Source organism: Microcebus murinus, chromosome 3, assembly GCF_040939455.1.
Source record: "Microcebus murinus isolate Inina chromosome 3, M.murinus_Inina_mat1.0, whole genome shotgun sequence".
In the NCBI taxonomy this organism is placed as follows: Eukaryota; Metazoa; Chordata; class Mammalia; order Primates; family Cheirogaleidae; genus Microcebus; species Microcebus murinus.
Genome location: NC_134106.1, coordinates 19,873,981 through 19,889,507, shown reverse-complemented (window position 1 = coordinate 19,889,507; position 15,527 = coordinate 19,873,981). Strand labels below are relative to the sequence as shown.

The 15,527-nt window shown below is 38.7% G+C and overlaps 1 protein-coding gene across 2 annotated transcripts in view; it reads left to right on the top strand.

Moving 5' to 3' along the window:
- DNAJC27 (DnaJ heat shock protein family (Hsp40) member C27) overlaps window positions 1-14,932 on the top strand; it is a 32,817-nt gene extending 17,885 nt beyond the window's left edge. Inside the window, exons 4-7 of one of the 2 annotated variants that reach the window (XM_012788122.3) lie at window positions 2,023-2,187; window positions 2,823-2,945; window positions 7,622-7,782; window positions 11,104-14,932. In XM_012788122.3, coding sequence (XP_012643576.1) covers window positions 2,023-2,187; window positions 2,823-2,945; window positions 7,622-7,782; window positions 11,104-11,236 — 582 coding nt within the window. In that variant the 3' untranslated portion in view covers window positions 11,237-14,932. The remainder of the gene's footprint in view (window positions 1-2,022; window positions 2,188-2,822; window positions 2,946-7,621; window positions 7,783-11,103) is intronic. The other variant, XM_012788123.3, reaches the window with a different exon arrangement.
- Window positions 14,933-15,527: the final 595 nt, after the last annotated feature.

Below are 15,527 nucleotides of genomic sequence, written 5' to 3'. Positions count from 1 at the left end.
ATGTTTGGGAATGAGAAATTATCCAGTCTGAAGTTCAGGGGATAGTATGGGGATAGGACTGAGGAGATTGGTGGGGGACTGAATACAAACTTGCAACATCATTTAAGAGAGTTGGAACTTTGGAGGGTTGGCAGTGGGGAAACACTAAAGAATTTTTGAGCCAGGACTGTAGAAAGATAAATATACACAGTGTGTAAGAATGCTAGGAAGATTACTTAGAAGACTCTTGCAGTGGTGCAGTCAAGAGATAATGTTGGAAATAAAAATGGAAAAGAAGTGACAGATGTGAGAAACATGGTAGAGACAGCTTCTGCAGGATTGTTTGAGTCTGCTGAACAAAGGAAGAGGCCAGCAGCAAAGGTTAGCACCAAGCCTGCAACCTGAATGGCTCAGAGACTGGTGTGCTACTTTTATCACCAAAGTTTAAGAAAAGGGATAGTTTGAGAAGGAATAAATTGAAGGGCTTCCTGATGTACACATTGAATTTGAGATCCCAGCAGGACTTTGAGCTGGAAGAGTATAGTGCTGATTAGAAATGCCAATCTGGAAGCTCAGATGAGAGGGCTCATCTTGGAGATACTCACAGTTGAGGCTGTACAAGTGGTTAATGCTGCTGATTTGGGAGGAAAGATGCAAAAAGAAAAGATGAAGGCCCAGGACAGGATTTCGGGAATTGGTGGTAGGCTGGGGTGGGAAGTATAGAATGAAGAGGAGTTGGTGAGGGAGAGAATTGAAAAACCCAGGGAATGTGTGGTGTGTGGGAACCAAGGCAAGAGTCTCAGGGAAGAGGGAGGGCCCACTGGTGACTGCTGTGGAAGCCCAAGGACCAGGAGTCCTGAGGGAGAAGACTGTTGGTCTTGGTTTTGATTTGGTTGAATTTAACTTTAGGGGCTAGCTTCTTAAGTTTCTGTAAATTAATAGGCGCACTTATATTCTTGGTCCAGTTGTCTGTCTGTGCTCAGAAACCCATGCCTGATGTGTGTAAGATGTCTTCATTTCTTATTACAAATCCACCATGAGTCTGAGCACATACTGGAATTTTGTGAAAAGAACATATAACATATGGCCTCTGTCAAGGTTCTTTCTGGAATTTTGTCCTGAAATCCCCAGTCTGTCAATGCTGCTTCTCACCCAGACAACTTCTTATAGCCTCTGCCACTTGAGTGTGCCCTATCCTTCATGCTGCTGCTTCCCAGAATTGGAGCTATACTTCAGAGCTGATATGCCATTTCTAAACATCAAAGGACAATCAGAGAATGAATGCAAGGAAGAAAGGGAGAAGGTGCTAGTATACATTGTTTCCAGGCACTATGCTAACTGCTTTGCCTTCATTATCTCATTTAATCCTCTTAATAACCCTGTGAAGTAAGTAGTATTATCCCCATTTTACAGATGAGGAAACTGAGACGCAGAGAGGTTAAGTGACTTGCCCAAGATCACACAACTAGTAAGTAAGTGTGAACCCAGATGTGTCTGACACCAGAGCCTGTGCTCTTTTCCATTATGTGACACTGAGGCTCTGAGTTTGGAGTTCTGAAGTCGGTGTACAGACCCAAGAGTCAGGGAAACTCTGCCTGGTACCCTGGGAGAAGCCAGCTTTGGGATGTTATAAATAAATGCCTGTACCCATTGCTGATACTTGTGTCATTTTTGCCTTAAGTTCTTTTTAATTGTTCACTTACCTTCTTAATTCTTTCTAAGACCTTTATATCATTGGTGTTCTTTTAAGGTCTATTAGCAACAATTAAAGATGGATTGCCTCTGGGGAGTGGAACTGGAGGTGGGAAGGGGTGATGGGGCAGAAGGCCATTGTTTTCTACTGTAAGTCCTTCCTAATAGATTTTTTTTTATTATGTTACCTTGATTCTACAAAAAGTCCTCTAAAGATCAGTAGATGCTGAGATACAATTGCAAATATTATGAATACACAAAAGAACACAATTTGCCAAGTTAATGACTGTGAGATACATTCTTATAAAATTGCAAAACCTGCATTTTATTCATCTGTTCTTTTCCTTGAAGGTTCGTAATGAGTTTTACAAGGACACACAGGGTGTGATACTGGTCTATGATGTTGGGCAGAAAGATTCCTTTGATGCCCTTGATGCATGGCTAGCAGAAATGAAGCAAGAGCTTGGACCTCATGGAAACATGGAAAATATTATATTTGTAGTGTGTGCCAACAAGGTAACTGCTTTAGAAATGTGCAGCTTTTAGAAATGTGCAGCTTTCTAGAGGATGAGCAGTGCTCTGAGTGATGGGGAACAGATAAAAAGAAAAGAAAAATTCCTTACTCTGTAATATAGGCACCAACAACCTTTCAAAACAAGTCCCTAAGACAAAAACAAAAACCCCAAACTTGGTGTATAAGAATTTTTATCCATTTTTTTTCTGGTACCATACTTGGGGAAGGATGTTGGTGACTGAGCAGGAGAATCCCAGTAATCACTCTGTGATCTGATTGGAGCATTAATTAGGTGAAATATATACTATGGAAAGGTATGGAAAGCAGACTGTACCCTGAGGGGATGGCAGATAATTAGGAAGCCAACTTTCACTGAGGTCAGTAGCAGCTGTTTTCCCAAGGGATAAGCAGGCACTAGTCCTGTTGCCACAGAAAAACAGTCTATATTCAATATTGTTTCTTTGTGGGGGGTGGGGGGATGGGGGGGTCTCTTTTGGCCTTGGCAATTTTATACACTGGTGCTGATGTTCATTAAGAATAGTTTTGCCTCAGTAGAGGATTTACAAAGACCTCACTGGGCCTATTCTAGTGAGACAAGGCTGGAATCTTCTCTGTGCCCCCCAACATTCTATTTCAGATTGACTGTACCAAGCACCGCTGTGTAGATGAAAGTGAAGGGCGTCTTTGGGCTGAAAGCAAAGGGTTCCTGTACTTTGAAACTTCAGCACAAACTGGAGAAGGAATCAATGAGATGTTCCAGGTAACCCAGCATTTTGTTATATTAAGGTTTGTGTCAAGGCCAACCATGCCAATTTTTAGTTTAAATTGTGAGAAGCAAAATAGTCATAAGAACTTCTCATTAGAATAAAGTCTTTCTTTTCAAAGCACCTGGTGAAGTAGAGAGTATGTATGATCTGTCTGCTAGAGAGCGAGAGAAAGAGTGTGTATGTGTGTGTGTGATCTGTCTATTTTAGACCAGACTTGGCTGATCATGAGAATTACCTGGGGAAATCTTCAAAATGCGTATTTCTGGACTCTAGACCTACCGGAAGCTTTATGTTGTGATGGAGCCCAAAAATCTATATTTTGGAAAAGCTCTCTGGGTGATTCTGATGATCGAGTTAACGACAGTTAGTATGCACAACTTAAGTGGGACAAGGATTTTCTTCAAAAACTACCTTTGGTTAATGGTGTTACATTTGTATGCATAATCAAATGGAAGCATTTCTGTGACAAAATTGCCTTGGCACAGCTAATATAATCTTATATTGTAGCCCACAGGGCTGTAGTTAAAGAATAGGAGAGTATCATTGCAGACTCCAGCCAGTTACACATAAAAATAAGGTCTCACCAATCAAGTAGACAATAGAAGGATATGCTCACATTGTAGCCTGAATAGACGGTCACTTTGTAAGGCCTACTAATCTTGAATAATTTTAGGAGAAGGAGGCTATTTAAGATAATAAATTATAAAATCAACTCTTAATTATAGATACATTTGGAAGTGGTGACATGAATAATGTATTTTTCTTCTTATGAATATATCTGATATTTTGGGAATTTTTAGCATTTCAAATAATGTAGCTAAGCTATAAAGAGTTGTTCTTAATTACTGAGTGGGATTGTATTTAATCTTTGATGCTGCATTTCCTTCTCATAAGATGTCACTCCTCCTACTAGAAGACAGGTTTCATTCTTGGCTGACAGGCTGAACTGGGTAAAAATAGCTTCTATTTCAAGATAAAATAAAGTCAAGTTGGTTTGCCATGCTTTCTATTCTTTTGAGTACATGAACCTATGTGAGCTTGTATGTATATATGTGCAATAATGATACCTAACCATTTGAATAGTATTTTACAATTCTGGAGAAGTTTACATGTTTCATCTCATTTGAGACTTGTAACCACAATGTGTGGCAAGTATTACTCTCAGTTCATATATGACAACATCTAAGAGTAGTAAAGTGACTTGTCCAAGGGATATAACTGTTAAAGATTAAATTTCCTTCAGCCCTTTCAAGATGCCAGTCTATTCACTTCTGGCTGTTGTGTCTCCTGACATTTTAGCAATTATTCTTACTCATATTCTTCTGTACATAATGTGCCTGCCCCCCATGCCTTGGCTGCTTTTAGGAGTTTCTCTTTATCTTTGGTTTTTAGGAGTTATACTATGATGTGCCAAGGTGTGGTTCTCTTCATATTATCCTATTTGGGATTTGTTGAATTTCTAACATTGGTAGGTAGGTGTTTTTCATCAAATTTGGGAAGCTTTTTTATGATTATTTCTTTAAATTTTGGGAGGCCACATTCTCACTCTCTTTTCTTTCTTGGGCTCCAATTACATGTACATTAGACCATTTAATTTTGTCCCACAGTCTCTGAGGCTATGTTTATTTTTCTTCCATTTTTTTCTGCATTTTTCAAATTACACAGTCTCTTGATTTGATTTCAAGTTCACTGATAATCTGCTGTTAAACCCACTGAGTGAATTTTTCAATTCAGTACTTTTCAGTTCTAGAATTTGCATTTGGTTTTTTTCATATAGTTCCCAGTTCTCTGAGATTTCTCTATCTGCTCATTCATTAAGAATATAGTTTCCTTTACTACTTTAAAATGTTTTAAAGTAGTAAAGTAAAATATTTAAAATATTTTAAAGTCTTTTCCGCTAAGTCCAACATTTCAATCATCTTGGGTTCAATTCTATTGACTACTTTTTTTCTTGACTATAGATCACATTTTCTTGTTTCTTTGTGTGAGTAGTGATTTTTGATTGAGCACTGGACATTATAGATAATATTAATGTATTGTGGAGACTCTAGATTCTCTTTTCTTCCTCAGAAGAATGTTGATTCTTGTTTCAGGAGGCAGTTCAATTATTGGCAGATTATAGTGAACTTGTATAGGCTTGGTTTTTTGCTTTAATAGCAAGGATTCGAAGGAAGCCCAAAATGTTTCCCAAGCACTTCTCATTTGGTAGGACTCAGCTTCCCAATTCTGTCTTTCATGTATATCATCAGCTCTTGATTTAGGTTTTGTTAGGGTAAGTCTATAATTTCTGAGGCACAATCTTTTTCTGGTGCTTTAGCTAGATGCTAGGGCTATTAATGAGGTGTTATGGCAGTCTCTTCACTCTGGCAAGGCCAAACTGTGGTGTCCCCAGGCTCTTTCTCTAGCACCACTAGACATCAATATATTAGTTTTGTTCTCAACACCATAGCAGCTATTAATATTACCTGGTAAGTCTCAGGTGATCTCACCCTGTGCATGTATAGCGTGGCCCTTAGCTAGAAAACTCTTGAGGAACCCCTACACAGACTTGGGGCCTAATTCTACATAGCTCCCTTCTCTCCAATGCTCTGTACTGCACCTTCTAGTCACTTCAGCAGTCTCAAACTCTGATCTCTGCCTCCTTAGCTCAATGAGACTTTGTGTCTGCTCAGATTCCAGCTCTCTGTGACATGGTCAGGAAATGGATTCCAGGTAGAGAACCCCGTGACTGTGAGGCTTACCTCTCAGGGAGCAGTTTTGCACTCACTGTTGTCCACTGCCTGAAAGTAGTTGCCTCATAAATTTGTCCAGTTTGATAGTAGTGTATGGCAGGAGATCTAGTCTAATATCTATTACTCCGTCATGCATAGAATTCAGACATGAAATTTAAATAGGCTTTGGACTTCGATCCTAGTGTTCTATATATCACACCACAGCTTGTCTTCTATAACCATGTGTGTTATGAATGAAACTTGTACCCTTAGAAATCTATGAGTATTTATATTTCAGGTTAACTCATAAGTTAGAAGAAAACCTTATTGATACATATCACTGGCAAACACCTGTGAACTATGATCCCTTTTATGGCTTTCATCCTTTTAGATACATCTGGTGTAGAACTAATGAATGAATTACTCTGTTAAAAAAAAAAGCTAACAAGAAGAGTATAATAATACTATTCTATAGGTAAGCACTTAGAAGTAGTACTTTCCTGTTGGTTCAATTTAATAATATTTTCTTTGTTTCCTATCTACTTAGTAGAGACTTTATGTCAACAAGGTACTTGGTTTTGTCTGATTGACATTGTTAACAGAGAGAGCAATATTATGATAGACTCAAATCAAGTTAACACTTCTTGTGTCTTGTTCTCTATTGGCTTTTCCTTTGACATCCCTTTTTAGATATCAACAATTCTTGTTAGGTTACCAGGTTGATTAGCTATAACTGGAGATAAGAAAGAGAAGTCTAAAAGAAAGATAAAAATTTTAGAAGATAATAGGAACTATAGAAGAATCTGAAAAGAGAAAGAGATTTAAAAAGAAACTGAGGGAAGAGGAGCTACGTCAATTTAAAAGCAGCTATAGTATAGTAATTTAATGTTTTGGGTAAAGTTATTCAATAATAGTAACAGTACACAGAATATGAAATATAAGAAGGATCAAAAAATAGCTTTCACTTAAAAAAATCATAAAAGTGGGTAAAAAAATATGAAATTTGCAAGGAAAAAAGCCATAAGCATATGAAAAGATACTCACTTTCACTTATAATTTAAGAAATACAAATCAAAACTATGAGATACTCATTATATTGGCAAGAATTAAGATGTATGGTAAGGCCCAGTGTTAATGCAGGTGTGGGGAAATAGGCGCTCTCATCTGCAGTGATGGGAATGTAAACTGGTACAGCCTTTCTGGACAACAGTTGTCAAAATCAGAAATTAAAATGCACATACACTCTTAACAGTTCTGCTTTTATGAAGTTATCTTAAAGCAGTATCCCCATAGGTGTGCAAAAATGTATACACAGACACAAAAAAATTCATTAAAGCACTATTTGTAGTAGCAAAAAAACCTAGAAACAACTGACTTGTCCAAGAATAGAGAGTTGGTTAAATAAATTATGAAAAGGTCTCTATACATAGCTATAGAGAGATTCTAAGATGTATTATTGTGTGAAAAAAATGCAAGGTACTAAGCAATGTGTTTAATTTGATCCCTTTAATGTAAATATTTAAAGAATATGGATCTATGTATGTACTGGTATACTGATAGAAAATTTTTTTGGAAAGATATCAACAAAAATATCAACAATGGTTACCTCGAGGACAGGAACTTGAGTAGTAGAGAGACAGTTTTCATTTTACACTTTACTGTTAGAATTTTTCTAACAGTGTTTATCCGTTAATTTTTAACTTCAAATTTGATTATCTGAGAGTAGGATTATGAGCCATTTTAATTTTATTCCTTTACTTTTTCTATATTAAAATATATGAATATATACATTTAAATAGTATAAAAGAAAAAGCAAAAATCTTTCAAAGTACGTATTTGCTTTATTCATGACTTCTGAGAGGTATTGGAATATATTAAAAGTCTTTAAGTTGATGCTTAAAAGGAATTCCTATTTTCACAAAGTCAGTTCTGCTCTGGAATGTGTTTTCTTCTTGCAGACCTTTTATGTATCCATAGTTGATTTATGTGAAAATGGCGGGAAACGTCCTACCACAAATAGCAGTGCTAGTTTCACCAAAGAACAAGCAGACACCATTCGCAGAATTCGAAATAGTAAAGATAGTTGGGACATGCTGGGTGTCAAACCTGGGGCCTCAAGGTAAGCAATGCTCGAGGATACTCAGTGCTGAGTTATATCATATAGAAGGACTCGATCACCCAAATTATAGGTGCAATATCTCTTCTTCTAATTGGCTAGAAATATGAAGATGTGTGGAAATATATTGAATTACTTAATGACTCTGCTTCATTGAATTAACTGAATATCAAAGAAACAAAAGAGAGCGCACAGTGGCCTCGTAAGGGAATTATGTCATGTATATGCATAAACACTTCATGAAATGATATGCTCTGCTTTTGTCTGTGTTGAGCAAGAGCTTTGAAGCTAACATAACCTTAAAAATACCTAACAAAAGAATTCATAAATCATAGAATTTTAGAGGAGGAAAGAGTGATAGCAATCAACTTGCCCAAACATTTTATATCATAGGGGGGAAAACTGGGAGTCAGTGAGATTAAACATGTCCAAGAACCTCAGGAGTGAGTGGTAGAATTGGTTCTTGTTCCTGGAACAGTGTGTCAATCTGTGTCTGTCTCCATCTTTCTCAAAACCCTGCTAGTTCCTCATCTATGTGTGTATTTATGTTAATTATTGTAGTCAAAAGAATTATTCAGGACAAAAAACAAAATCACTATTCTTTGTGGCATGTACAAATATAAATAATTATTCAATGTGGTTACATAATCTTTAATGGTGTAATACTGCCATTACTACACATATTATAACCTGTAAGGGTCTTACTTGGCACGCTAGCTCCCATCCCCATGCGTCTCCCTTCCTGCTTTTTCACTTTGATTCTCACAAAAGAAAAAAGTATGTCTTGAAATTGACTTGTCAGAACCCAGAACATTAAGTATCTCTTCTCTACTTTGATCTAATAGCAGAAGGAAAGAGGGGAAGGGAAGAGACAGATTGTTATTGGTTACTCTTAACCTGCTAGGTGTTATTGAAGGTGCTTTAAACCACATGAAGGAATTCAGAGGACCTCATGTGTAGAGCACACAGTTTATTGGTATCATTTAAATGTCTTTTCAGACCTCTATAGTCTAATTTTATAATAAATTCTTCTGTGCCCATCTCCAGGGGATATTGGCTCTGAACTTAAGAAACTATTACTTTATCTACTTATTAATGTACTTAGAACCATATTCATTGAGGAAAAAGAAACATTTGGTTCCTTATTTAATCTTTGGTTAATTGGAATCTATCAGAGCTTACAGGCCCTACCTAGTTTCCACATCCTTAACTGATGTGGACATGTACGTACTTCTCTTCCCTTTGTTCCTCTGGGTCTATCAAACTAATTTCATATGGCATTGAGCACATTTGGGGAAAACCTTAGAGCATTTTTTTCTTAAGTTACAGAGAGTTTTGATATTTGTTTATGCTATCTTTACTGGTTCTTGAACTTTAAGAAAATCTTGACCAGAATTAATATATTTGTTACACACAAAGACTGAATCAGTTTGTTTCTCCAAAAATTTTCCTTGAGAGACTCTCTTGCCTAGACATGTTGGAAGGTACTCTTAGCACAGAGGACTAGGCATAACCACCAGCCCCACGTGGATGTGCTTCCTAGGAAGCAGAGTGGCCAGAGGAACCCTGCCCAAGACTCCGTTGTGGGGAAGAGAGATGATGCTATACCCTCTTCAAGAAGAGAGGATCTTTGGGAGAGATAAGAATTCTGGCAATTCAAATTTCTTCAGAGAAGGAGAATGTCATTCTTGTTATCTAATGTCAAAATTATATATGTAAAAAAACTACACTCAAGGTTAAAACAAGAAAATTTAGAAGGCATCCTCTAAGAGTGAAAAGCAGAAAAGGCCCTAGAATATATGCCCTATGACATGGAGAACTTTTAACATGACCCTAGGCCCTCACTCTCTCCAAGTTGATACACAAAACTTTCCATCACATCCAAGACCAAAAGACTATCTCCCTAATTTGGAGAGCCAAAATAGAAATCCTTCTGATAAAAAATAAAAGAGAAAGGCTAAGGCATTTGGCAAAGCATCATATCTGTGCTTGTAGGAGAACTGGAACCCTGAATTACAAAAGGAAAATGGGACATAAGACCATCTGGTAGAGACTGAGCTCAATCTGACCAGGGAGTGACTGGGTACTTACAGCCCTCTAGGAGACCTGACACCTGCGGATGACCATTGGCGGGGGACAGGGATGGGGAGACTCCAGGCCCCTGACCAGCCAGTTCCTGCTCTTTGAGAAACTCAGAAGCCTGCAGCTGTCTCCTGGAGTACCGTTGGTGTACAGCAACTGCCTGTTTGGAGAAGCTTTGTTACTGTTCCTTTCCTCTTGGGAAAATATTGATCCCTCTCTTGTTTCTTCTTTGGTCCCAGTGATTTTACTAACTCAGCTACCCCTTCCCAGCATCCCTTGCTTGGTCAGTGGTGTCACCATCTTCCTCGGACCTCAGATTCCTCATGCCCCTGGAATTCCACTTACTTTTTTTTTTTTTTCTTTTGAGACAGGATCTCAGTCTATTGGCTGGGCTAGAGTGCAGTGATGTCATCATAGCTCACTGCAGCCTCAAACTCCTGGGCTCAAGTGAACCTCCTGCCTTAGCCTCCCAAGTAGCTGGCACTACAGGTGCATACCACCACATCCAGCTAACTTTTCTATTTTTTTTTTTTTAAGAGATGGGATCTTGCTATGTTGCTCAGGCTGGTCTCAAACTCCTGGCAATAAGGGATCCTCCCCCCTAAGCCTCCCAGAGTGCTAGGATCACAGGTGTGAACCACCACACCTGGCTCATCATCTACTACTGCCATTTTTTCTTTATATTATCTCTTTTCTCTTCTCTTGTTTGCTTACATAAACACCATAATCTAAATTTTGTCCTCATGCCTGGGTTATTGTAACAATCTCCTACCTGTTTCTTGGAGAAACAGCTTTCTCAGCACCCATTTGTCATGAGACACCTCCTATTGTGATTGTTTATCAAACCCAGGTGTTTTGGTTGTTTCGCTTTTGGTCTGCACCATTCCTGGCCACTGTCAGTTCTCTCCCAGAGCCATCCCCACGCCCTTATTCCTTCGGTCAACAAAGATTTGGTGAGTGCCTACAAGGTGCCAAACGCTGCCTATTTTCATGTGATCTTTCTTTTTCTAAGCATTTCCTTAGCATTTATGTACTCATTTTGCATTGTATTTTTTTTTCTATTTGTGTACTACATATGACTTATTTGTTTGTTGTTTATGTCTTTTAGTCCTGCCTTTGAGAAAGAGTCATGATTATTTGGGATATGCTCACTATGAGAGATACTAGTTGTAGCCACACAGCTCACATGCTGTGGGTTGGTTTAACCCTGTTACTAACATAGAACTTGGCTTCTTTTCATAGGGATGAAGTCAATAAAGCATATCGAAAACTAGCTGTGCTTCTTCACCCTGATAAATGCGTAGCGCCTGGAAGTGAAGATGCCTTCAAAGCAGTTGTGAATGCCCGTACAGCCCTCCTGAAAACCATCAAGTAGAAAGTAAAGAAAAAAAGAAGTGTGGGACTGGAGTGCAAGCAGACTCTCCCTAAAGGTGAAATAGCCACCGTGGAGTTTTCCTTCACATAAGCTTACTGCTCTTTCACTCATGTGTTGTCATTTGTAAATCAGTAGTTCAGGTGCCTGTTACCATTTCATGGCCATCTTACTGAGATGACTTGCCTTTGTATGAAGTGAAGAGAACTGAGAGTCCACTTGTGCACTATGCTTAATTTCATATTTCTAGATCATCTGAATTTTTTTCTTATTCATTTGTAAGCTGGTAATTATAGCATCCCTTAGGCATTTCACTTGGGAAAGTCCCCAAGGTTTCTGGACGGAGGGTAGGAGGACAGGAGGAACCTTTTACTATTTTCTTTTTTAAAAAATTCATCATCAGAGGAGGAAATAACAAAAAATGAAGCAGACAACATCAGAACCACTGAAAGTTTGGTGTGACCTTATAAGCAAATTGCTCCTTTTACAATGAGTTCCTTAGGTGGTATTTTAACCATCATCTGTGATGAATGAATCTCGGCAGCCCTTTGGAAGTTGTGAAGTGAGGCGGTACAATTCTGAATTGAGTCTCTCTTTTATGACAGTCACTCTGTTCTTCTCCAACCACCAGGGGGAGAGACAAGCCAGTCCTGAGAGAGGAAAGGCAGTGATAGTCACAAAGTCTGGGTCCACTGGCTGATGCTCATCCTTGCCAGAGAAATGGTTGCTGGTAGCAGGAGCCAGCGCTGTGCCCCTGGGAATGAGGAATCAGGCCCTGGGATGGAAGTACATGCAGGTCACGCCTGGAAGGAAGGGCCGGCCTAGCTAGGGACAGGTCTGATGCACCAGGAGAGTCCCTGTGGGAGGCTTATCCCTTTTCTTATCCCTCATCATCTGCTACAGGCAGGTGGGAAAACCAGGGCTGCTGCTGAAAAGTCTGGCTTCTCATTGCTTCTTCACCAGTGTTACTTCTTCTTTCCCCTCCATTCTTCTCTTCCCCTCTCATCTTTTTACTCCCCATGTCTGTCATCATTTCTCTTTTTTGGATTCCTGGTTTCTGGCCATGCCTCCTCCATCTTCCCTTCCAACCCTTGACCTGGGCCTGGTTGACCAGAGACAAGTGTGGATCCTTTGGATGGTGGCTGGGGGAGATCTCAGGGCCTGTGTCAGGAGGAATCTTTAATTTTTGCTGGGGCTGCAAATTTCTGAAGAGTAATCTTTTTAAACTACAGATTATAAAATACATTCTCTGGCCATAGTCTGCTCCTCAGTCTACAAGGAGTATCAGGACTGGCCTTTCTTATAGCCCTTCTAGAACTAGCCTCACTACTTGGGTTATTACATCATCACGCTTATTACATTACTCATATTTTTAGCTGCATCCACACTGCACTAATTGGGGCTTTAAAGTATATAAAATGTTACTGTCTTGGGAGTTTTAAGAAACTATCCCATATTGATTGCTTACAGCATCTACCTTACCATCTAAGAAGAAAAGCCACTTTCTCATACTCCAAGCCCACTGCAGTCTTCTGGTTTTTACCTCTGCCAAAGCAGCTTCACCTGTGTGACTGTACTTTGGCAGCATTGCGCTTATCATCAGGAATCCAGACCATTGTTTTATAGTATAAGATTTCATCTTGATGTTATTGAAAATGTTTTCTTTTCTGTGATTTCTTGTGAGATTTTCTTCTGGCCTTTGAATTAGCCTTTGGGACTGGAGAACTCCAACCCAGAGTTCTTCTGGACCTAAGTCCTTTAGCTTAAGGAAGGCCTTCATCATGCCTAATGGACTCAAACATGATCATGCATGGCAGTGTCAGCACAAATTGATATGACAGCTGAGTACATGGATAAAAGCTGATGCCAGTTTTCATCACTGTTATTAAATTGGTCCCCTCGTTCTGCTGTATTGTGCAGATGAGCAATTACAGCAGATTCATTAGGTAGTGCTTCCACTCATATCCTCAGGAATGATGTGGTGAAGTTTAGTCCTGGCTTGATACTTACTCCCTGGGACTCAGTTTCCAACACCTTCATTATTAACATTAAGGATGGCCATATACTACTTCATTTATGTAAAAGGAACAAAATAAGAAAGGTTTTAAGGTCCTAGAATTTTTCTGATTTCCATAATTCTTCTGCAGAATATTAAGAAATAACAGAGCATGATCTGCAATGGAGTTTTTTTGGTACTAACTTCATGCAAAATTTTACAGACCTCTATGAATTAATTTAAATTCTTGGTGCAAATATGTGCTTTGTAATTCAGCCTTATCAAAAATTCTTCATCCAGTTAGGATTGCAAAATACATCACTAATAGTAACAACTAACAGAATAATTTCAATGGCTAAAAAATTTTTTATAGAGAATCTTGTTTTTCAAAAAAGAGCAAAAGTTTGAACAGCTATTATTATAAAGAAAAGCCATGTCTTCCACATTTGAGTCACCAAGAAGTAACACTTTTTAAACTTATTAGAAATCCCTAGAGGCATTTCAGATTAGTCGCCTAACCCACCTAAGCACTTTAAAATACACCCTCCCTTTGTTCCTCTGTTCCTCTGTTTCTGTGCCTCCTTTTGGATTGATATTCTCAACTGTTACTATTTCTTTTCCTTCAGAATTGTCGTTTTATTTCTTCATATAAATGTGTCCTTGGTTTTATTATTCTTTTAATTTAAAAGTCCAGCCTTGGGGGCCTGTGTGTTGCTACCCAAGATAAACCACTGTAATTCTATGGAGTGCACACCATTCTTTAAGACTTACATTTACCTCAGGAAACTTACTCTAATATGTTCTCATATATTGAATTCTCAACTGGTAAATATTTCTCTATACCTATAAACTAGCACCTAATTCACTGTTAGTTAAATGAGCCATAGACATGGCAGCTAAATTTCTGAAGGGTTGCCAGAGTGGTAAGCAGCAGCCCTGCAAGCTCTGAATCAGTAAAAAAAAAAAAAAAAAAAAAAGTAGCCATTCCCCATAGAACAATGACAGCATCACAGGGAGGAGGGAGGTATTTCAGTCTCAAGTTAGAAAGGGTGGAATCATAGCCGTAAGCAGTGCACATGTTGCCTTTGACAGTGACAGTGCCCTTCTTACAAGTAATTCCAGTAGGTTTGGGAATGTTGCTTCCTTCACCGCTGAACCCCATGGAGCTCACTTTGTGTCTGCCAATGTTTTTTGTAAAACTGAAAATGAATTTAGTTGCAAAATATAGCTAACTACCTTCCATTGCAAGCTTTGTAAAGTGGAGGGGTTTATCCTTCTCATAATTGGTATTTAGCACAATTGTAAGATGCAGTTAATACTGTTGGTACATTGGTTTTTCCATAAGCTTTCCTAGAGAAGACAAAAGCTTACATTTGTGACGTGGATAAGTTAGAGTGTGTCTAACGAGCAGTGCAATATTAAGCTGTGCAATAAAGGCCCTGTTGGCAAGATGGTGACTTTTGTTGGAAAGTTGGACACTTTTGGTTAGCTTCCTGCATTAATTGCTCCCTGGGCATTCTTCCCCTTTGGGTGTGAATGCAGAGTCTATAAAATGAACCCTTTGCTCTTATAAGGTAATTTACATATTTGCTTTCTGTTTAAATAACTGAAAATGTTAAATCTACCAGTTGTTTATGTCTTATATACAGAGTGTCATATGTATTTAAGTTGTGTATTTTTATAAAGTAAAGCCAAATATCAAACACTGATCTGTGGGCTGCACTTATTTGTTGAGACACTGGTCTTTAATGGAAAATATACTAGGCTAGAAGCCAATCCAGTTCCTCATCAACTGTGACCCTCGGTAAGACATCTTGCTTTAGTTTCCAGTCAGTAGAATGGAAGAAATTTTATTCATCGATTCATGGCTATTCTAACCTTATTAAGTTTTTTTTTTTTTTTTTTTTTTTTTGAGACAGAGTCTCGCTTTGTTGTCCAGGCTAGAGTGAGTGCCGTGGCGTCAGCCTAGCTCACAGCAACCTCAAACTCCTGGGCTCGAGTGATCCTTCTGCCTCAGCCTCCCGAGTAGCTGGGACTACAGGCATGTGCCGCTATGCCCGGCTAATTTTTTTTATATATATATCAGTTGGCCAATTAATTTCTTTCTGTTTATAGTAGAGACGGGGTCTCGCTCTTGCTCAGGCTGGTTTTGAACTCCTGACCTTGAGCAATCCGCCCGCCTCGGCCTCCCAAGAGCTAGGATTACAGGCGTGCCTTATTAAGTTTTGATAAAAGTGTTTTGATCCCTTAAAGAAAGATACTGATTCTATGTTTGCCTTTGTAAGTCAGACAAAATTT